At 47.6% G+C, this 24,194-nt stretch overlaps 1 protein-coding gene across 1 annotated transcript in view; it reads left to right on the top strand.

Annotated features, from left to right (window-relative positions):
• The window catches only part of DLEC1 (DLEC1 cilia and flagella associated protein), a 98,682-nt gene that overhangs the window by 37,083 nt on the left and 37,405 nt on the right, over nucleotides 1–24,194 (top strand). The window contains exons 14-22 of the mRNA XM_081345600.1: nucleotides 3,590–3,782; nucleotides 5,012–5,070; nucleotides 7,928–8,099; nucleotides 10,595–10,688; nucleotides 11,387–11,517; nucleotides 19,867–20,025; nucleotides 21,077–21,216; nucleotides 23,108–23,258; nucleotides 23,352–23,462. Of these exons, the coding sequence (XP_081201726.1) occupies nucleotides 3,590–3,782; nucleotides 5,012–5,070; nucleotides 7,928–8,099; nucleotides 10,595–10,688; nucleotides 11,387–11,517; nucleotides 19,867–20,025; nucleotides 21,077–21,216; nucleotides 23,108–23,258; nucleotides 23,352–23,462 (1,210 nt within the window). The remainder of the gene's footprint in view (nucleotides 1–3,589; nucleotides 3,783–5,011; nucleotides 5,071–7,927; nucleotides 8,100–10,594; nucleotides 10,689–11,386; nucleotides 11,518–19,866; nucleotides 20,026–21,076; nucleotides 21,217–23,107; nucleotides 23,259–23,351; nucleotides 23,463–24,194) is intronic.

The raw sequence follows: 24,194 nt of genomic DNA on the forward strand, positions 1-24,194 counted from the left end.
ATGTGACAGCCACTTCTAGGGTGGGGCTTCCCCCTTTGGGTCCCCAGGCCAAGTGCAGAGCCAGGTCTTCAGGCTCCTATGGAAGGATAGGAGGGACTCACCCTGGGGTGGGTAAGATAATAGAAGGACTTGCTTTCCAGTTTCTCAAGCTCTTTTTCTTGAAAGCTTAGGTAAAACGGTTTAATTATCTGAATTTATATATCCCTATATGACAACTACAGGGACGCGGTGGCTCAGTGGGTTAGGACACTGAGCTTTTCGATCAGAAGGTCGGCAGTTTGGCGGGACGAATCCCGAGTGCCGCGTAACAGAGTGAGCGCCTGTTACTCGTCCCAGCTTCTGCCAACCTAGCAGTTGGAAAGCACGTAAAAATGCAAGTAGAAAAATAGGCACCACTATGGTGGGAAGGTAACAGCGTTCCGTGCGCCTTTGGCATCTAGTCATGCTGGCCACATGACCAAGGAGACGTCCTCGGACAAGCGCTGGCTCTTCGGCTTTGAAATGGAGATGAGCACCGGCCCCTAGAGTCGGAAACGACTAGCACACATGTGCGGGGGAACCTTTACCTTTACCTTTATATGACAACTGCATGGATGGAGTTAGTTCACTCCAGTGTAAGACTGGATCTCGTTTTTGCTCCTGGGAATTAATTGACTGGATATATTGGTTTCTTTTCGATATTCTCATAAGAGAGTCATTTTTCTAGTGACCTAGGTCGTAGTGTTGTCTGAACAGAGACAATGTGGGGCCCCTTGAATATCGTCCTAGACCAAATTTCTCCACGGCAGCTGAGCAGCTTTGCTTTTCAGAGAGGATATGAGAGTGGTCCATAACCAAAGAACACAGAAAGCAGAAAGAAACCTTGATTATGGCATATCAGGGTGAGGTTAAGAACAGACTCTCTGGCTTGTGTTTCTAAAGAAAATCGAAAACTTCCTGTCTGCCCTCTGATAGACCCAGTACGGCCCAGCTGATTAAGTTTGACAAAGTCCAGATTTCCATGGGACAAACAGATAGAGGAACAAAAGGGTCCATGGGAGCCATCCCATAATGATTCGACTGATGGCTCTATATCTTGACATGGGATCACTGCTTCAAGACTCTAGTCTCCTATGTTGATTGATTAGGCTGTGTTGTTGGGAAGGCATTTGCTGGCAAGTGTCACTGATTTATTGATTTATTTTAATGATTAATTGCATTGCTGCAGTTGCAAGGCTCTGGGTGGCTGTCGAGAATAAAATCAGTGAAAAACAAAAACGGAATATGTGCACTAAAATGAAAAGCGACTCCATAATTGTACACTGTTTGGAAAATAATCAGAAGCCGATGTTTTCCTATTTGTGTGAGAGTTACTTCTTTTGACTAAATGACCCTAAAGAGGATACAAGCCATGTGCATGAGGGAGAGTATAGGTTGTCCTCAGCTTACGACCACAATTGTGCCCAACATTTCTGTTGCTAAGTGAGACAGTTGTTAAGTGAATTTTGCCCCATTTATGATCTTTCTTGCCACAGTTGTTAAGTGAATCACTGCAGTTGTTAAGTTAGTAACAGGGTTGTTAAGTTAATAATGTGGTTGTTAAGTGAATCTGGCTTCCCCATTGACTTTGTTTGTCGGAAGGTAACAAAAGGGACGCGGTGGCTCAGTGGGTTAGGACACTGAGCTTGTCGATCAGAAGGTCGGCAGTTTGGTGGATCAAATCCCGAGTGCTGCGTAGCAGAGTGAGCGCCTGTTACGCGTCCCAGCTTCTGCCAACCTAGCAGTTCAAAAGCACGTAAAAATGCAAGTAGAAAAATAGGGACCACTACGGTGGGAAGGTAACAGCGTTCCGTGTTAGTCATGCCGGCCACATGACCACGGAGACGTCCTCGGACAAGCGCTGGCTCTTCGGCTTTGAAACGGAGATGAGCACCGGCCCCTAGAGTCGGAAACGACTAGCATGCATGTGCAGGGGAACCTTTACCTTTACCTTACCTTTTTAACAAAAGGGGATCACGTGACCCCTGGGATACTGCAACCGTCATAAATATGAGTCAGTTGCCAAGCGCCTGAACTTTGATCATGTGACCATGGGGATGCTGCAGTGGTCATAAGGGTGAGAAATAGTTGTAAATCATTTTTTTCAGTGCTGTTGTAACTTCAAACGGTTGCTAAGTGAACTATTGTAAGTCAAGGACTACCTGTAAATATGACTAGTTTAGCACTCTGTCATCAGAAATTTTCCTCTTTCAGCCACCCTGAGTCTCTTGCCCAGGCAGACTTTTCTGGAAGAAAAATAAAGTGCCAGGTGGCAATTTGGACAAAGAAACACATGTACTGTAAATGCCATCATGGTGAACTTAATGTTTTAAAAGTTAACAAAGAGTTTCTGTAGCTGGAAAGCCCAGTTAGGCATGTGTCCAGTCACCATGAAGAAAAGATTGGTGTTGCTGACTTTTTGGGTGTATAATGCTGTCAGAAATTGGATTATTTAAATTGTAGGGCAATCTGATTAGTTAATATCTATCCTCTAAAGCAATGTCTCTCAGCCAATGTAAGAAGCATGGGCTTCAAGTTCCAGAATTCTGCAGCCAGCATGTTTGCTGGGGAATTTTGGGAGTTGACGTCCACCCATCTTACATTGGCTGAGGTTGAAAAAAGGTTCTAAAGCCTTTAGATCAAGGTATTTCCTGGCCTTACTACTTGCAGTCTGGAACTTGAGGCCTTCTATAACCAGAACACAAGCACATTGTTGTCACTGTTGGGTGAATCATAGCTTGATGATGGCGCTAACAGATTTTTGAACCATAGCTCTGTGGCAGAGCTTGTGGAAGGCCACTGAATCAATGCTTGGCAAAGCCAGCCAAAAGGGATAGGTAACAGGTAGAGGACCAAGCCTTACGCCTCACCTTCTTTTTTGTGAGTATCAAGGTAGGTAATCAACTTGGAGGCCTGGAATGCAGCTTGCTGGTTTCCTTTGCGGGAAGAGACGCTGGCCATTAGATAGCCTGAGGTAGCTATCTTGGTCCCACAGCCCCATAGTTATAGCACTCACATGGATAGTTAAACTGTCAAATACAGAGGTCTTCAAACTTGGCCCTTTTATGACTTGTGGACTTCAACTCCCAGAATTCCTCAGCCAGGCACGCTGGCTGAGGAATTCTGGGAGTTGAAGTCCACTAGTCATAAAAGGGCCAAGTTTGAAGAGTCCTGGTCAAATACATGGTCCAAAGTAGCTTACTTATGGGCAGAAACTCCTTGCCTGGGGATTTTATACATTCTTTCATTCAGAGGAGTTTATACTTTTGAATAAAGCAGATCCTCTTTCCTATTTACAAATGTGGTGCTGAATCCAAGACGGTTGGGAAATCCAGTCTCACTGGGACTAGCTATTCTTTTTCATTTGTCCTGTTTGGATGCATCAATGACTACTAAGTCTACAAAGAAAACAGTCGAGCTCAGAGAGCACCAAGGATCTCTCATTTCATCCCTGAGCTACAAATATTCTCCTTTATCAATATTTAACTTAAAGAGTTTTATTCCATTTCTTACCTTGGAAGCTTTCAAGGAAAGGTCAGTTGTCAATGAATTTCTTATTGTCTTTGTACAGCCACGTAGAACTTCCTTTCTTCTGGCAAATAGTGAAGCCCAATCTGCAGTCACTAACACTGGAAGGAAAAATGAACATTGCAGATATAAAATACAACCTGGATACAGAGACCGCTTTCTCCATCATTCCTACTTCTGGGACTCTGCAACCCCATTCCGATCATCCATTCACCCTCTATTTTTGTCCACAGGAGGTATGGTTTCCTGCCAGGCCATTTTAAAAGACCCTGCATCGACTTTTTGTAATAAATAAATAAATAAATAAATAAAATAAAATAACTTGCAAAATTACGTAATTTAAAATAAGCTTGATTTTAAATGCCAAACATAGGTACGCATACAGAGGAGCCCTAACCCATCATTCTGTTCCAGTTTCCACGTCCTCTTTCCTCAAGCTTCTGTTGGAAGGTTTTAATCCGTTAATCTGTAGATACTTTTGCAGGAGGAACTCTTTGCAAGAGTCAGGTCCTTTTCCACAACACTTCCAGTCAAACCTGGCGTGGCTGTTCATTTTCCAAGCTTCCCACTCTCCAGATCCAGCACTTTACCGACCCATTTTGAAAAAGGAGAAAAAAAACAGTAGATAATAATAATAATAATAATAATAATAATAATAATAATAATAATAATAATAATAATAATAATAATAATAATGATAATGATGATGATGATGATGATGATGATGTTGGAAGGGACCTTGGAGGTCATCTAGTCCAACCCCCTGCTCAGGCAGGAAACCTTATACCATTTCAGGCAAATGGCTGTCCAGTCTCTTCTTAAAAACCTCCAGTGTTGGAGCATTCACCACTTCTGGAGGCAGGTTGTTCCACTGGTTAATTGTGCTCACTGTCAGGAAGTTTCTCCTTAGTTCTAGGTTGCTTCTCTCCTTGACTAGTTTCCATCCGTTGCTTCTTGTCCTGCTTTCAGGTGCTTTGGAGAATAGCTTGACTCCCTCTTCTTTGTGGCCAGCCCCTGAGATATTGGAACACTGCTATCATGTCACCCCTCACTCTGGAACTCCTGTCTTCTTTGCAGGCAGAACCGACCGCAGGGGTGGGCGAAGGGAGCAGATTAAAGGAGGATAGAGCAGAAACAATTGGGAGTCGCAAGATTTCTTGATGCAGACTGGGCCCTTCAATATTGTGAGGCAGAATCATGAAAGGAAATACACTTCCAAAGCTGTTTGGACTGCCTTAGTTGTGGGAAGTCATAGATACTAGCAAGACGCGTGAACAAGTGCTCAGAATTAAGGGGTGCTGTGCGGATTTACCCCCAGTCTTAAATCCCACCTTCAGAGATAAACTGCTTCAATCTTAATAAATATTTACTGCTCTGTCTCTGTGATGAGTAAAGTAAGCAATATACACTATATTTTTGAAAGTTCTTTGTGTATAAACTATCCACTATTTTCTCCCTGTTGTAGCTAAAGAAATACCATAGTGTGCTTCAAATAGTGCTGGAGGACATCCCAGAATCACATTGGTAAGTTTTCATGATGCACTTCTGACCTGGAACCTCAGAGGATTAATTGCCTATTTTGATATTCTTGGCAAATTGGACTACAGGTCGTCCTCAACTTACGACTGTATTTGAGCCTGGAATTTTGGTCCCATCTAATGCCAGTTGTTAAGCAGATTACCATGTGACTGTTACCTGATTTTACGACCTTTTTTATTGTGGCTGTTAAGCGAACCCATTTTCTAAGATGGAGGGTTTGTTGTCACTGTGAGTTGGGGGGGTGGGAGCACGAAGGGAGGCTCAGCTAATCTCAATGTATACATGGTTGTACTTTGACTAGAAAGGTTCATTCAATACATTGGGTGGTTTTTCCTGGAAACTGGGAGTAAACCCTAGTTGCCGGGGGGAAACGTAAATCGCAGTCATGTGGGTGCTACAAACACTCATAAATAGGAACTGTTTCCTGAGTGCCCCAAATGTGATCAGCTGACCGAAGTGGGTTGTAGCCATTGGAATTTCAAATATGGGTCATAAGTAATGCTGGAGAGGTCCATGGTAACTTTGAATGGTCACTAAGCAGCCAGTCATAAATCAAGGACTACTTGTTGTCTTAAGGTTCCATCTGTGGCCCAGAATGCCTGGCTAGATGGATTCTAGTTCTTGGACAACAACATTTTTTCCTATTTTCATTAGCCCAACTTCCTTAACCAAATTAGCATCCCATAACTAAAATACAGATACTCCTCAATTTACAATAGTTCATTTAGTGACCATTCAAAGTTACAACAACACACAAAAAAGTGACTTATGAACGTTTCTCACATGACTGTGGCAGCATCCCCGTGGTCACATGATCAAAATTCAGGTGCTTGGCAACTGTCTCACATTTACGACGGTTGCAGTGTCCCAGAGACCTTCTGACAAGCAAAGACAACGGGGAAGCCAGATTCATTCAGCAGCCGTGTTACTAATTTAACAATCGCAGGGATTCACTTAACAACCGTGGCAAGAAAGGTCGTAAAATGTGGCAAAACCTGCTCAGCAACAGAAATTTCAGGGTGAATTGTTGTCAAAATGAAACGAAACCTATGCCACATTCTGACTAGGCAGAACTGTACATTCATCTAGCTTGAGATTTAAAAGTGGGCAAAGGATTGTCAATTAACTCTTTTTATGCATTCTCTCTGAATGTGAGAGAAAGGACCTTCTTAGCGTGTTCTGTTCTACTTGCCTTTCCCTATCCTACTAGGCCCTAGTTCTGACCCCTGGAAGGGAAAACAAGAATATGTCCTATAGTTTAGCCCTGTTATGTCTGCTTGAAAGATAGTTCTAAAACAGTTAGTGAGGTTTACTCCTAATTAGAAATGCAAAACTTAAGAAACAGAACAATTTTTCTTGGGGTGTAGAAGAGATGATGGAGTCAGTCTGGTGTAGCGCTTAAAGCAGGGGTCTCCAAGCTCGGCCCTTTTATGACTTGTGGACTTCAACTCCCAGAATTCCCCAGCCAGCGTGCCTGACTGAGGAATTCTGGGAGTTGAAGTCCACAAGCAGGGGTCTTCAAACGTGGCCCTTTTATGACTTGTGGACTTCAACTCCCAGAATTCCTCAGCCAGCGTGCCTGATTGAGGAATTCTGGGAGTTGAGGTCCACAAGCAGGGGTCTTCAAACTTGGCCCTTTTATGACTTGTGGACTTCAACTCCCAGAATTCCCCAGCCAGCGTGCCTGATTGAGGAATTCTGGGAGTTGAGGTCCACAAGCAGGGGTCTCCAAACTTGGCCCTTTTATGACTTGTGGACTTCAACTCCCAGAATTCCTCAGCCAGCGTGCCTGACTGAGGAATTCTGGGAGTTGAGGTCCACAAGCAGGGGTCTTCAAACGTGGCCCCTTTATGACTTGTGGACTTCAACTCCCAGAATTCCCCAGCCAGCGTGCCTGATTGAGGAATTCTGGGAGTTGAGGTCCACAAGCAGGTGTCTCCAAACTTGGCCCTTTTATGACTTGTGGACTTCAACTCCCAGAATTCCCCAGTCTGGCTGAGGAATTCTGGGAGTTGAAGTCCACAAGTCATAAAAGGGCCAAGTTTGAAGACTCCTGGCTTGAAGTGTGGCCTAGAAACCAGGAAGCATTGACTTCCAGTTGTGTCATAGGCATGAAAACTGACTGGATGTCTTTGGGCCAAGCACTAGGAGATGGTATGTACTAGTCCCTCCTCAGGCATGAAAACCAGTTGGGTGACTGAGCCAGTCCCTCTGTGTCAGCCCAGCCCACCTCACAGGGTTGTTGTGAGGAAAATAGGAGGAAAAAGATGTGTTGCATTTGTTTTCTGCCTTGAGTTATTTGTAAAGCAATCAAAGTGGGATAAAAATCAAAGAAACAAAATGTGTTTGTCCTCAGCTTTTGAACTGGTTATATCAAAAAGAGTTTTTATTTTTGAAAAATAACAACCAATTTCCATCCAACTATGATTTGGGTGACTGAGAATCTTCATAGACCTTTGAACCGGCTCTTTATCAGTACAGTGGAAAAAATGAGCAGCACAATTCTCTGTGGGCAGTTCTTGTTTGGAGAAAGCCCCTTTTGTATATCTGCTGTAATACATTTACATATTTTGCTTGTTTCTTGTTTATTTTTGCTTGGGTACACAGACACAGCTTTGTGTTTCTATGAAAGTTTTCTTATTTTCCTCCCTCTTTCCATTTTGGTACATGATAGCAATAAAAATAAACCAAGAAAGATCTTATTTGTGGTGTATCTTTTTAAAGGTTGTAAGTACCTCCATGAAACTACCATGCAAGTCCAGTTTCTATTAAAGGAAAAATTTGCCCTGATGGTGCTGGGATATCTTGCCAGCAGCCATTTTAAGCTTATTCTTTTATGCAGTGTTCAGAATTCAGAGTATTATGAAAATGGAGATCGGAGAAAGGAAGATGTGATTGTCTTAGAAATTGACAGCAAAGGCTCCACGGAACCATTTCAGATCTTGCTAAATCCTTCGGCTATGATCATTCCAGGAGAAAACTACATTGGTGTGAATATTAGGAGAACATTTGAGGTAAATTTTCTTCTGCCTCCACGCTGAGTTTGGGGATTGAGTGTGTCACTTCATCTGTAAAAGAATGCTACCTCTATATAAGAAGAACAGATAGTCCTCGGCCTATGACCACAATGGAGCCCGACATTTCTGTTGCTAAGCGGGACATTTGTCGAGTGAATTTTGTCCCGTTTTTATGATCTTTCTGCCACATTTGTTAAGTGAAACGCTGCAGTTGCTAATTTAGTGATGTGGTTAAGTGAATCCGTCTATCCCATTGACTTTGCTTGGCAGAAGGTCTCATAAAGTGACCCCATGACCCCGGAACACTGCAACCGTCATAAATACGAGTCATTTGCCAAGCATCTGAATTTTGATCACATGACCATGGGGATGCCCCAACCGTCGTAAGTGTGAAAAGCGATCCTAAGTCACTTTTGTCAGTGCTCTTGTAACTTTGAATGGTCATTAAACCAACCGTTGTAAGTTGAGGAAAAAATGTTTGAAACCTTTATGCCTGACGGATAATTTGACGATGGCCCGAGTTTGCTTCCCCCCCCCTTCTGTACTTCTCATTTACATTATAATCCTGCATCAATTAAATTACCGGTAAATTCAATTCATGTAATCAGATTACGTTATGGAGATCTAATCTTAGTTAGACATGAAGATTTCTTGGTTGCAAGGTTGATTATAGGTGATGCCCAGGCTGAAAGTACAGGGTAGATCCAAATGCATCATCAGTCTGACCCCTTCGGAATAAGGTTGACTCATAGCTAGTGCCAATTTGCCATGAGCGCTAGTAGATCAGACTCTTGTGCACAGATAGAACACAATAAACTCATAGTGCTTTTGAACTCTATCCCAAGTCTTGATTTCTTAACGCTGGACAATTGCTTATACCAGAGGTCCCCAACCTATGGGCTGCAGCCCACTACCGGTCCTTGGCCTCTTGGCCACCAGGCCGCGTGAGTAGCTGGGCAGTGCACATGCGCGTGTGCACGTGCTTACCCTCCCTCATGCCACCGTTGCCTCGACTGTTGTGCGGCTGGCAGAGTGCCGCTAGTATCGTGCAGGCGGTGGCGCTGCCACAAAGCTTGCACGGGCTGTGGCAGTGCCGCAAGCGGCAGGCAGGCTGCGGCGCGAGCCGTGCACAGGGCATCGGTGTGATCCTCGTGCCAGTGGCGGCATCACTGCGGGCCTCGGGGGGGGCGTAATCCTTGCATTGCCATGGCACCACAAGCCTCATACAGGCACCGGCATCGCTGAGAGCCTTGCGTGCGTGCTCGCAGCCCCATTTGCGTAGTGTGCATGTTCATGGCCTGTTTGTATGCCCGCACGCATGTGTGGCCACATTCACATTTCTGCATGCATGCATAAGGCACCTGCCCCTCCCTCTCCCTCCCGGCTGCCAACCCAGAAAGACCCCTGGCTTATATCACATCTGAGGAACAGCTTTTTGAGTAGTTATTGTTCTCTATAAGTAATTTATTGCTGTTTATTTCTAGCTCATTCATATCTTCCTGAATTGAGAGCATTTCTCTTTCCAATCACTGTCATCTCTATAAGCTTACCTCAGGATAATACAAGTAGTCCTCAACTTACAACAGTTTATTTAGTGACTGTTCAAAGTTACAATAGCACTGAAAAATGTGAATTAAGACTGTTTTTTACAGTTACGACCTTTGCAGCATCCCCTATGGTCACATGATCAAAATTTAGATGCTTGGCAACTGGTTCATATTTATAACGGTCGCAGTGTCACGGGATCACGTGATCCCCTTTTGCGATCTTCCCTGCAAGCAAAGTCAATGGGGAAGCCAGATACACTTAACAACCGTGTGACTAACCAGTGCAGTGATTCACTTAACTGTGGCAAGAATGATGGTAAAATGAGGCAAAACTCACTTTTAACAAATAACTCACTTAGCAACATAAATGTTGTGGTCGTACGTCAAGGACTGCCTGTACTCTATATCTAATGTAGCAGAGTGTAGACCAGAACAGCTTGTACAAAATATTTATTTGTTGTTATAGCTGCTGGAAAATATGTTTTACATACAGTTAGTTCTCAACTTACAACCACTGATTTAGCGACAGTTTGAAATTGTAATGGCTTTCGAAAAAGAAACTTATTCTTGGTCCTTGTACTTACAACCACCGTAACATCCGCATGGTCATGTGATCAAAATTTGGGTGCTTGGCGGCCAATATGTATTTACGATGGTTGTATGTGATCCCCTTTTGCGACCTTCCCAGCTGGCTTCCGAAAAGCAGACTCAATGGGTAAATCTGGATTCACTTAATGACTGCATGATTCACTTAACAGCTGCAGTTATTCATTTAACAACCATGGCAACAAAGGTGATAAAAAGTGACTCATTTAACAAACATCTTCCTTAGCAATGGAAATTCTGGTCCTAAACTCAAGTACTACTTGTGTTTCAATTAAGTGAAAATGAAGACTTTTATCCTGTATGAGGGGACTAATTGCTCCTTCGTTTCTGGATTTGTAGATGCTTAACAATAGCAACTCTGCCATCACATTTAGATGGGGGAAAATCTTTGACTGCGACATAGTGGAAGTTGAACCTTCATTTGGAATATTAGGTAAAATATATTTTTATTGTGGGCTGTAATAAAATTAAAATAAGGAAACTTGGAAAGATCACACTTGGAACACTGCATTCAGTTTTGGTCGCCATGATATAAAAAAGGTGTTGAGGCTCTAGAAAAAGTGCAGAGAAGAGCAGCAAAGTTGATTAGGGGCCTGATGGATAATACATATGAAGAATGGTTGTAGAAATTGGGTATGTCTACTTTAATGAAAAGAAGAAAGGCCAGGGGTGATATGGTAGCAGTGTTTTGAAGGGGTGCCCCAAAGAAGAGGGGGGCTCCACCTATTCTCCAAAGCACCTGAAGGCAGGACGAGGAGCAACGGATGGAAACTAATCAAGGAGAGAAGCAACCTAGAACTAAGGAGAAACTTCCTGACAGTGAGGACAATTAATCAGTGGAACAACCTGCCTCCAGATGTTGTGAGTGCTCCTTCAAGAACAGATTGGACAACCATTTCTCTAGAAGGATAATAAGGTTTTCTGCCTGAGTGGGGAGGGGGGGCAGCGGCAAAGGGAACTAGATGATCTCCAAGGTCCCTTCCAACTCTTGTTATTCTGCTTCTTTTCTGTTAAATAGTTAAGGGGCGGCATGGGGTATTGATTTTAGTTTGGGAAAAATTGTTGGCTTTTATAAAAATCTATCGTTCATATTTTTTCTGCAGAGAAGAGTAACAGATTTGTCTTTTCTAGACGCAGGCGGAAGTCGTGTGTTTGAGTTTGTGATCACAGGTGGGAAGCCAGGCCGTTCCTGTCACAAGCTGGAATGTGAAATCACTTACTCAGAGGAGCCTGTCGTTTTGTACATTGAGGCTGACTTTAAGGTAGGAATGTCTTCACCAGCTTTCGCCTCAGGTGAATTTTCCCAGCATCCTCCCTATGGTTACCTTTGACGAGGGAATTCTGAGAGTTGTCATCATGCCATTTCGGGCCAGGGGGAAATGGATTATTTATACATTTGTAAGGATACCAGGTTTAAATATATGAAATGTCTTATTATTGTATTGAGGGGGGAGAGGGAAATGAGGGAATAGAATTGAAAGGCTGTCATTCTTGTATCCTTCAATCTTGTTAACGGCTGGCTATTTCGGAAGGCTTCAGAGATTGAGTGTTTGTGGTCCTGATGGAGGATTGGTTTGATGTTAGTGGATAGTGTTTAGGAACAGTTTGTCCTGGACAAAATCTATCCACTGTACCTGGTTACAAGAGTTGATATAACTAAAGCAGAATACCAACATAGAGTCCAAATCTGAAAAAGATGAACTCAGGAAAGCTAAGGCTCAGAATGAGGTAAGACTTGCAACAAATGTCAAAGGTAACAAAAAAAAAGTTTATTTCAAAATATAAGAAAAAAAATCAGTGAGACAATCGGTCCACTAATGGGAGAAGAGGACGAAGAAATAACAGGCAGCAAAGAGAGAGAAGAACTGCTTAACAGTTCAGGGGTGTCAAACTCAATTTCATTGAGGGCCGCATCAGCATTGCGGTTGCCCTCAGGGGGCCGGGTGGGTGTGGCCTGGGTGGGCGTGGCCTACTGGGTGGGCGTGGCTAGAGTGCGTATGGCCTACTGGGTGGGCGTGGCCAGCTCTACGTCATTGGCATCAAGGGTGCCTATGGGGGGCCTGGGCAGGAGTAGGACAGATCTGAGGGTCTCTGGCAGGAGGGTCTCTGGGCCAGGGCCAAGGTAGTTTCACTGTTTCACTGTTTCCAGGATGGCTTCACGGGCCACATGAAACCACTTTGTGGGCCAGATCCGGCCCCCGGGCCTTGTGTTTGACATGTCTGGCTTAACTCGTTCTTTGCATCGATCTTCATGCAAAAAGAAACTACAGACCAACCTGCCTAAAACCTAACTGTAAAAGACAGACTAGAAACAAAAATTAAAATAAGCAAGAAAATAGTCAGAGGACACCTATCCGACCTTGAGGAATATAAATCACCGGGACCTGACGGATTACATCCCGGAGTTCTGAAGGAGCTGGCAGATGTCATATCAGAACCTGTTGTGACTCAGGGCCAGCCTGTGGGTCCGACAGCCGGCTCCGATGTATCGGAGGACTCAGATGTGGGGGAGGAGGGAAACGAACCGGCTGATGATGATGATTTGGAGGCTTTGCAGAGCCCTCAGCCGGGGACCTCTTCTCAGCTGTGTGAGCCCGAGAGTGTGGAGGATGACGACCCACAGCTGGCCCTGTTCAAGGACGCCCGACGCAGGAGGCAGACGAGCAGGGACAAACAAAGAAAGACTATGGGACTCCTCGGGAGGAGGCACAGGGAGACCACGCCCTGAGCTCTCTATAAAAGAAGTGTTTGGGGAGGGGCTGGTTGCTGAAAGCAACTTTTCCCGCTTGAGAAGACAAGCTCTTGTGTTTTTGTTAACTGCGTGATTAAATCTTGGCAGAAGCCTTTTAGCCTTGGACGCTTTCCAGACTCTTCTTTTGATTAGGGGTGCGAGAAGAGGGCTGGTTCAGAACAGTTTGCTTTCAGCCACCCACCCCTTAATACTACGATGGAGCAGCTTCTTGCCGAGAATGCCCAGCTCAACCAGCAACTCACCTTGCTGGCCACTCAGGTGGCACAACTGCAGGCTCAGGTACATGCTGCCCCCCCACCCAGGAGGAAATGTCAGATAGCTATGCCGGATAAATTTGCTGGTAATCCAGAACTGTTTCCTGCCTTCCTGGGACAATGCCAGCTTTATATCAGCGTGAGAGCAGCTGATTTCCCCACTGACCGAGATAAGGTGGGATTCGTGTTGAGCCTTCTGTCGGGAGATGCAGCTCGTTGGGGCACGCCTCTGTTGGCACAGCCTAGCCCTTTGTTGGATAACTTTGGGGGGTTTTGTGACCATATGCGCCTCATGTACGAGGACCCGATTAAGGCGCAGACCGCCACCCGACGCCTGAAAGCTTTGAGGCAGGGTCAGCGCCCTCTACAGGCCTATATCAGCGATTTCCGGCTGCTTAGCCAGGATTCCGCCTGGAATGAGGCTGCGCTCGTGGATGCCTTTCAGGATGGCTTGTCAGAGGAGATGTTGGATGAGCTGGCCCGCGTGGACATTCCCTCAGACCTGAATGGGCTGATCCATCTTTGTCTGCGGATCGATGCCCGGCTGCAGCAGCGTAAGAGTCGCCGTGCCACCCCACAGACCCCTGCCGCCCCTGTTGTGCGTGAGCCCCCAGTCCAGAGGGAGGAGCCAATGGAGCTGGGTGCCGCCAGGTCCCGTCTATCGGTGACGGAAATGGACAGACGACGATCGGAGGGGTTGTGTTTTTACTGTGGGGACCCTGGACATTTGGCTGCTTCTTGCCCGAAGAAGCGTCAGCGGGCGTCAGTGACCAAGCCTGCCCCGAGAAAGTCCCCTGCTTTGCTATCGGGAAACGGCCCGAGCCCGATCTAGACGGTGTGAAAGATCGGGCGACCCACAACGATCACGCCGAGCGACGCCGTTCCGACGGTGCCTGTGAACCTCCACGGCATTTGATTTTGGAGGCACGACTGATCCTCCCTGGCAAGCCAGAGGGGATTCCGGTCCATGCCTTAATTGACTCTGGGGCTACCACTAACTTTATGGATTCGGCCTTTGTGGCCAAATGGGCTGTTCCCCAGTGTTCAGTGGATCCGCCCATGCTTGTGGAGACCATCGATGGTCGAGTGCTCCTGTCCGGGCCTATCACGGCCGCCACGCAACCCGTGTGTATGGCCATCAGTACCCATGTGGAGGCCATTCAGTTCTACGTCACTTCGGATCTGCACTTCCCCGTGGTCTTGGGACTGGCGTGGCTCCGGGCGCATGATCCACAGATCTATTGGTCTCAGAACTTGGTCACCTTCCCAAGTTTGCAGTGCGTGGACCACACCCGCCATATCTGTGCCGGCCAGGTGGAGGGTTCCCCAGGGGTTTCCTTGCCTCCCGAACTGTCCGACTTTGCTGACGTGTTCAGCGAGTCAGAGGCGGACCAATTACCCCCGCACAGGCCCTACGACTGCTCCATTGACCTAGTCCCTGATGCGCCTCTCCCAGTGGGGCGTTTGTACTCCATGTCAGAGCCCGAGTTGGCTGCATTGCGGGACTTCCTGACAAAGAACTTGGCTCGTGGATTCATCCGGCCCTCGTCCTCGCCAGTGTCTGCGCCCGTGCTCTTCGTCAAAAAGAAGTCGGGCGAGTTACGGCTTTGCTGTGACTACCGGAAACTCAATGCCATCACGGTGCGTAACCGCTACCCGCTGCCCCTCATCCCCGAGCTCTTGGACCGACTCCGGGAGGCTAAGATCTTCACGAAACTGGACCTGCGTGGAGCTTACAACCTCGTCAGGGTTCGGCCGGGTGATGAGTGGAAGACGGCGTTTGGTACTCGCTATGGACATTTCGAGTACACGGTGATGCCGTTTGGCCTGACCAACGCCCCCGCTGTGTTTCAGCATTTTATGAACGACATCTTTCGGGATCTGTTGGACCAGTTTGTTGTGATTTACCTGGACGACATCCTGATTTACTCCCCGTCGCGTGAAGTGCATCAACAGCATCTCCGTCAGGTCCTGCAGCGCCTCCGGAAACATCGGCTGTTTGCCAAGTTGGAGAAGTGCCAGTTCTACCAGGTGACCATTGATTTCTTGGGCCACCGCATTTCTCCTGAGGGCATCGCCATGGATCCAAGTAAAGTTGAGTCGTTGCAGAGTTGGCAACCCCCGCGTCGCGTGAAGGATGTTCAGCGACTTCTTGGATTTGCCAACTACTATCGGACATTCATCCCTGGCTTTGCTGCCTTGACAGCCCCCCTCACCCGGCTCCTGCAGAAGAAGACTCGGTTCCAGTGGAACGCCCCCGAACAACAGGCGTTCCAAGCTTTGAAGGACGCCTTCATGAAGGAGCCCATCTTGAAGCATCCTGACCCGCAACGGCCGTTTGTCGTGGAGGCGGACGCCTCCGACATTGCCATTGGGGCCGTGTTACTCCAGGCAGCGACGCCCAACGGTACCCTTTTCCCTTGCGCGTATCACTCTCGGAAATTGAACCCCTCGGAGCGCAACTATACCATCTGGGAGAAGGAGCTGCTGGCCATCAAGGCAGCGTTCGAGGCTTGGAGGCATCATCTGGAGGGGGCGCGGCATCAGATCGAGGTCCGGACGGACCACAAGAATCTGGAAAGCCTGCAGACCGCTCGGAATTTGAACCAACGCCAGATCCGGTGGTCCCTCTTCTTTGCGAGGTTTGACTTCCGGGTGCGGTACATACCAAGCGGGCACAACCAGAGAGCGGATGCTCTGTCCAGGAAGCCCGAGTACACCCGAGTGGAAGACAAGCTTCCGCCCAGGACAGTGATCCCCGTCGAGTCTTTTGCTGCGGTGCGGGAGCCGGTGGATATACGGGCTCGGATCCGGGAGGCGCAGCAGCAGGAGGCGTGGGTGGCTCAGCGGAAGGAAGAGGTGGGGCCAGATTCGCCTTGGTCGGTCACGGATGGACTCCTGTATTATCGTGACCGATGTTCCAGGAGGGCCACTCAGGGGACTCGTCCTCAGCCAATGTCATGATAACCCGGCTGCGGGGCATTTTGGCCTGTTCAAGACTCTGAACCTGGTCTCCCGTACCTTCTGGTGGCCCCGAGTCCGACACGATGTCCAGTCTTATGTCACCTCCTGCGTCCCATGCAGGCAGGCCAAGTCAGCGACAGGGGCCCCGCCTGGTTTACTGCAGCCTTTGCCAACGCCCAAGAGACCCTGGGGGGCTGTGTCCATGGACTTTCTGACGGATCTACCCCCATCCTCCGGCTTCACGACAGTGTTTGTGGTGGTGGACATGTTGACCAAGATGGCGCACTTCATCCCCTGTCGCGGCTTACCGTCAGCTCGCGCCACTAGTCGCATGTTCATCCAACAGGTGTTCCGGCTGCACGGCCTTCCCGATAGAGTCGTCTCCGATAGGGGGGCCCAGTTTACAGCCCGCTTCTGGCAGGAGTTGATGCGGGCGTTGGACATTAAGGTTTGCCTCTCGTCCGCGCATCATCCTCAGACCGACGGGGGTACCGAGAAGGTCATCGGCATTTTAGAGCAGTATCTGCGCTGCTACGTTAACCTGCAGCAGGACAATTGGGTGGACTATTTGGCCATAGCCGAGTTTGCCTTTAACAACTCGCAGCACACCTCCACGCAGATGACACCGTTCTTGGCCAATGTGGGTTATCACCCCCGGTTTTTCCCCCTTTCTCCCGTGGACTCACCGGAGCCGGCAGCGAACGAATTCATGGCGGAGTTACAGGCGATCCATCGGTTGGTGCGACGGCAGCTGGAGAAGGCCAAGGCCGACTACAAGAGGTTCGCCGATCGGTCGAGAAGGGATACGCCTCCACTATCGGTGGGGGATCGGGTCTGGCTGTCCACCAGGAACCTGCCATCCACTCGGCCGGCGAGGAAGCTGGACCACCGTTACCTTGGACCGTTCCCAGTCGAGGCCGTCATCAACCCGGTCGCCTATCGTTTAACTCTGCCACGTTCCCTGCGCGTGCACCCCGTCTTCCATCGGTCCTTGCTGGTCCCCGAACGACCGGCCTGTCCACTTCGCCAGGCGGAACCTCCACCATCAGGAACTCGTGATGGAGACAGCACCCCCGAGTACGAGGTCGCCAGCATCAGGGATTCCCGCTGGCTGAAAGGTCGCTTCCAGTACCTGATCGAGTGGAAAGGGTACGGGCCGGAGGACTTCACATGGGAAGACGCGACCGCCGTTCATGCCCCTGCGTTGGTGACTGCTTTTCACGAACAGTTCCCATCCCGACCGCATCCGGATCGGCAGACCCGGGGGAAGGGCCCTGCGGTGCGGGATAGTGTTGTGACTCAGGGCCAGCCTGTGGGTCCGACAGCCGGCTCCGATGTATCGGAGGACTCAGATGTGGGGGAGGAGGGAAACGAACCGGCTGATGATGATGATTTGGAGGCTTTGCAGAGCCCTCAGCCGGGGACCTCTTCTCAGCTGTGTGAGCCCGAGAGTGTGGAGGATGACGACCCACAGCTGGCCCTGTTCAAGGACGCCCGACGCAGGAGGCAGACGAGCAGGGACAAACAAAGAAAGACTATGGGACTCCTCGGGAGGAGGCACAGGGAGACCACGCCCTGAGCTCTCTATAAAAGAAGTGTTTGGGGAGGGGCTGGTTGCTGAAAGCAACTTTTCCCGCTTGAGAAGACAAGCTCTTGTGTTTTTGTTAACTGCGTGATTAAATCTTGGCAGAAGCCTTTTAGCCTTGGACGCTTTCCAGACTCTTCTTTTGATTAGGGGTGCGAGAAGAGGGCTGGTTCAGAACAGAACCATCGTATCATATCTTTCAAAGATCCTGGGGCACCGGGGAAGTACCTGAGGACTAGAAAAAGACAGCAACTTGATACTAGTACATAATCGTTTTAGAATATTTGCACTAGAATTGCATTTTTAAAGTTTACGTTTTATTTTTATCCTTACCTGCGTTGGTAAAACTGTATTACTGTTGCTCTTTATGTATATAGCTTAGAACCTTTTAGATCAAAGCAGAATGTAGAAACCATGTGCCCACTTCTGGTTCACAATACTGGAAAGTAGATTGCGTTGTCTTAAACCACAGGTCGGCAACCCGCGGCTCCGGAGCCGCATGCGGCTCCCAGTCGCCCAGTGCGCGCGCACCTCTTTGAACGGGCAGTGGTGCGCGCGCACCTCTCCAAATGGAGAGTGGCACCGCCCATTCCGAGAGGTGCGCACGCACCTTTCCGAAGGGCGGAGGTGCGCGCGCACCTCTCCAAGCCGCCGCCGTCCCATCCGGAGACCTGCTGCGTTCGTCAAACATGGACGAACGCGGCAGCTGTGCAAACGGGATGGCGGCGGTTTGGAGAGTGCGCGCGCACCTCTTCCAAGCCGCCACCGTCCGTCGGCAGGTCTCCGGACTGCGGCGGCTTAGGAGAGGTGCGTGCGCACTCTCCAAACCGCCGCCATCCCGTTTGCACAGCTGCCGCGTTCGTCCATGTTTGACGAACGCGGCAGGTCTCCAAACGGAACGGCGCACACCTCTCCAAAGGGGAGACCCGTCGCCGCGCAGGTGCCTCCCATTTTGCACGCGCACTTTTTGCGGATCCCACTTTTTTGTTTGTGTGATGGAACCGGTTCTGAGTGGCTCTTTTCCTTTTTCCGGTTGCCAACCCCTGTCTTAAACCTAAACCTAAATGGATTCTGCAGTTCTCTGTGTGGTCCTCTCCAAGCATGGTCTGCTTTTTTGGCCAGCCTCCAAGTCTTGTGGCATGCCAAGAAATGGAGGGTAAGGTAAAACTCTGGGACAGAGTTGTCCTCAAGATTTGTTCCAAAACATTTCAAGATGACAGTTTGTTGTTAGTTGCGAAGTCGTGTCCGACCCATCGCGACCCCATAGGGAATTTTCCTCCAGGCCTTCCTGTCCTCTACCATCTTCTGGAGTCCATTTAAGCTCAGGCCTACTGCTTCAGTGACTCCATCCAGCCACCTCATTCTCTGTGGTCCCCTTCTTCTCTTGCCCTCAACCTTTCCCAGCATTAGGCTCTTCTCCAGTGAGTCCTTCCTTCTCATTAGGTGGCCAAAGTATTTCAGTTTCAACTTCAGGATCTGAGATGACAGTTACACACATGAAAAAATGGTCAGAGCATTGGTTGCACCATTGTGACCACCATCTTGACTTTTTTTGACCATACCCTTCAGACAGCCCAGAGAGAAATCATATCCTTCACGCAAAAAAAAGAAACAAATGCCAAAAATGTCAAAGAGCCTTGGTGGAGCAGTGGGCTAGTGCCTCCTTAAGTAACACCAGCTGCCTGCAATTAGTGCAGGTTCAAGTCCCACCAGGCTCAAGGTTGACTCAGCCTTCCATCCTTCTGAGGTGGGTAAAATGAGGACCCAGATTGTTGGGGGCAATAAGATGACGTTGTAAAAATGCCGCTTGGGGCCCCCCGAAAGCCCTAATAAGCAGGCATATACATAGAATGAAGGCTATTGCTAAGCACATTGATTTTTGCTTCTTAGATTGTAAGCCACCCTGAGTCTTCGGAGACGGGCAGGATATAAATGGGAATAATAATAATAATAATAATAATAATAATAATAATAATAATAACAACAACAACAACAACAACAACAACAACAACAATGAAAAGCTTCTTTCAAATGTAATTGACCTACTTTTTCCTAGGGGCCTCTTCTTTCCATTAACATGACATCCATCGACATGGGTTTGATTAAACTGGGAGAAAAAGTGACGACTGTTTTGGAAGTAGAAAACTTAAGTCAGCTGCCAGCAAAATGGAAAATCCAGGAAAGGCCTACCTGCATAGCAGAAAGGGCTGAGGAGGTAATTTTGCTCCATGAGGCTTTTCGTCTTGTTTCCCTAAATCTGTCATCTGTTTCACTGGCCAATCAGTTGTCAGATCACAGCCAAGAGATTCCCCACTAAAAAGGTAAAGGTTCCCCCGCACACGCGTGCTAGTCGTTTCCAACTCTAGGGGCCGGTGCTCATCTCCGTTTCAAAGCCGAAGAGCCAGTGCTTGTCCGAGGACGCCTCCGTGGTCATGTGGCCGGCATGACTAGACACCAAAGGCTCACGGAACGCTGTTACCTCCCCACCGTAGTGGTCCCTATTTTTCTACTTGTATTTTTATGTGCTTTCGAACTGCTAGGTTGGCAGAAGCTGGGACGTGTAACAGGCGCTCACTGCTACGCGGCACTCAGGATTCGACCTGCCAAACTGCCGACCATCTGATCGACAAGCTCAGCGTCCTAACCCACTGAGCCACCACGTCCCTGATTCCCCACTACCTTTTCCTTTTCCACAGGGTATCATTTGGATACCCTGTGGCTGGACATGGGTTTAAGTTGGAAAGCTCTGTAACACAGAAGACTAGTCAAAAGTTCCTTAACCTGATATAGCTAGTCCTCGACTTACAACAATTCATTTAATGACCATTCAAAGTTACAACACTGAAAAAGGTGACTTTTTCAGCACTTACGACCTTTCCGACATCCCTACGGTCACATGATCCAAATTCAGAGACTTGGCAACTGGCTCATATTTATGACAGCTGCAGCATCCAGGGATCTTGTGATCCCCTTCTGCGACCTTCTGACAAGCCAAGTCAATGGGGAAGCTGGATTCACTTAACAGCCGTGTTACCAACTTAACAAATTGCAGTGATTCACTTAAGAACTGTGGCAAGAAAAAATCATAAAATGCAGCAAAACTCACTTTAAAAATGTCTCACTTAGCAACAGAAATTTTGGATTCAGTTGTGGTCGTAAATCAAGGACTACCTGTATTCTGGATTGTTTGAACAGCATGTCCCATTCATTCCCCACCCAGCCTGGAGGATTCTGGATTACATGAGCTCTCGATTTTCTTTCTACAGGTTTCGGCATTCAAAATTCAGCCTTCTAGTGGGGAATTGAATCCTCTGGGTAAATGCCGTGTCTCGATTTTGTTTACTTCATATACATGTCATCATCTCCGAACTGTATTAGAGATGGAAGTGGAAAACGGAGTTGGAAGGTAAAGATGGGAGAAAGGAAGAGAAGCCATTCCAATTTCTAGGAATTAAATTTTCCCAGAAAATACAGCTGATCAAAATCCTTGAGCCGCTCTAGAGAAAGTAGGGGTGAGGTTAGCTGTCATATCGAAAGTGCGTTAATAAAATAAGTGTTCCATTTATTAAATATATGCAGTCAATCAGAATAGAGCTGGAACGACCTTGGAGGTCTTCTAGTCTAGTCCAACCCCCCCTCCCCTGTTCAATACATTGTATTCTTCTGATTGTATCAGATATGGAAATTGTGTTATACATCTATTTTATTTAATTTATAGGCCACCAGATTCCCAAATGACTCTCTGGGTGGCTTATAAGCAAAAAAAACAAAACAACTTATTAAAATAAAATAGAAAACAGCGAAATTGTGGCAAATGGCAGAAAACAGGAACAGAACAGTTTATTTATTTATGTAGTCTTTATTTTATCCCCAACTTGCCAGAATTTTAACTTGTTAGGGCATTTTGTTTGGCACTCATTGGTGAGCTGCTGTGAGGTCACTAAATGTTTAGGAATATTCTCTCCACTGAATGAAATAAATAAAGGTAAAGGTAAAGTTTCCCCCGCACATGCGTGCTAGTCGTTTCCAACTCTAAGGGCCGGTGCTCATCTCCGTTTCATAGCCGAAGAGCCAGCGCTTGTCCGAGGACGTCTCCGTGGTCATGTGGCCGGCATGACTAGACGCCAAAGGCGCACGGAACGCTGTTACCTTCCCACCGTAGTGGTCCCTATTTTACTACTTGCATTTTTACGTGCTTTCGAACTGCTAGGTTGGCAGAAGCTGGGACGAGTAACAGGCGCTCACTCTGTTACGCGGCACTCGGGATTCGACCCGCCAAACTGCTGACCTTCTGATCGACAAGCTCAGCGTCCTAACCCACTGAGCCACCGCGTCCCTTTTATGAAATAAATGGTCAACAGCAAAAGCTGGTCAATCAAGTCACCTGACCTAGAAAGTCTCTCACTAACCTTTTGGGCAAGAGAAACCCCATGAATAACCCAGCGGAGACTTGCCTTGAACCATGAGATGAATGAATGAATGAATGAATGAACGAACGAATGAATGAATGAAAAGGCTGAAGGGACAGGAAACAAAAGAAGCAGGGTTGAAAAAGAAAGCAGACCAAATGCTGAATCGGTAAGTAGGAATTTAGAGGAACGTAGATAAAAGATGGGGGTGGAAGGGCAGAGGAAGCAACGAAATAATGAAAGGAGGATTTTATAGATATATATATAGGTAGTCCTCAACTTACAAGAGTTTATTTAATGACCGCTCAAGGTTACAGTGGCACTGAAAAAAAGTGATCTGTGACCATTTTTCACACTTATGACTGTTGCAGCGTCCCCACGGCCATGTGATTTACCTTTGGATGCTTGACAACTAGTTCACATTCACAACATTTCCAGTGTCCTGGGGGATCCCCCTTTGGCGACCTTCTGACCAGCAAAGTCAATGGGGGAAGCCGGATTCGCTTAACAACCGTGTTACTAATTTAACAATTGCAGTGATTCACTTAACAAATGTGGCAAGGAAAATCATAAATTGGGGCAAAACCCGCTTGAAATTTTTTTCACTTAGCAACATAGATTCCGGGCTCAGTTGTGACCGTAAGTCGAGGACTACCTATATATTCAACCTGGACAGAATGTAACCCTTCCTGAAGGTCCTTGGTTTGTCCTGGGTCAGAATTTTTCCCCTTGAAGATGTGAGAAGTTCAACTCCCAGAATTCCCCAGCTAGCCGTGCAGAGGTTCACACATCAAGTGGCCAGGGTTCAGAAACTCTGGATCCGGTCCTCTCAACCCAAGGCTGGTAGACCAGCATTGATGATGATTGAGCACTCAACTCTCTCTCTAGCCACATCCCTGTGTCTGTGGAGGTGCAGGTGCCCCAGGTGTGTCTGCTGCCGAGTCACTTACACCTCGAACTTGCCACTGGGATCCCCGCCGAGGCGACAGTCCACCTTTTCAACCAGACGTTGCTCCCCACACCCTTTAAGTGGGGAGAGGTAAGTGGGTGGGTCGTAGTGTTTGCCACCAACCTCAAGGGATCCCTCCTTGGCCTCCTGTTACATGATCTGCTGTCCTGATTGTCTCGACAGCTACTTGGAAGCCAGGTGTCTTCGTGTGTGCTGACCATCTCTCCAGAAAACGGAACTTTGGGCCCAAATGAGAAGAAGGAGTTCCGTGTGGTGATGATGTATAATAAAAAGGTTAGTTTGTTGTGTACTGGATTCTTGGGAAGCAGGAGGCGAGAGGAGAGGGTTCAAACAGGAACACTGCTTTATTGTAGTAACAGGAACAGAACTGGGAACTGAGGCTTCTACGCAGCTACTTATACAGTTGGCCACTAGGCGGCGGCCAATAGGTTTAAAAGAACCTATTCCCGCCCCAGAGCCAACCAATGATTGTCCTGGAGACTGCATGTCTGGGCAGCCAGTGACCGTTACACAGACCCTAATTAAGCAATCTCAAGCAGCAGTTCGAGTAAAAGGCCCAATACGTTACAAGTTTGCCTGGAAATAAAAGCCTCTCCACATGCAGAGGTGCATCACGGTTGCTCTTTCAATCTTTTCCAGCCCACCCACTTCTCTTTCACGCTGGCTGGACATGCTGCACCTGACTGTGTTTCTATACTTCTTTTTTGTATTTTATTACTCTGTTTAAATTCTTGTATGTTATTTTACAGGGTTGATAAGAGTATTGCAGATGAGGAGGGAGGTTGGAGAGAAAATTATTTAGTTAGCTGTTTGGACCCCACTTTTATTATTTACATATAACTCAAGGCAGCAAAGATATTCAGCACGCTTCCCTCCTCCGGTTTTCCCCACAACAACTTGTGAAGGGAGTCGGGCCCACAGTCACGCCATGGCACGACTAGAACTCAGCGTCTCCTGCTTTCCAGTCTTAAGCACTATATCAAACTGGCTCTCAGAAATACATTG

The sequence above is a fragment of the Vipera berus genome, assembly GCF_964194415.1.
Source record: "Vipera berus genome assembly, chromosome: Z".
Classification (NCBI taxonomy): domain Eukaryota; kingdom Metazoa; phylum Chordata; class Lepidosauria; order Squamata; family Viperidae; genus Vipera; species Vipera berus.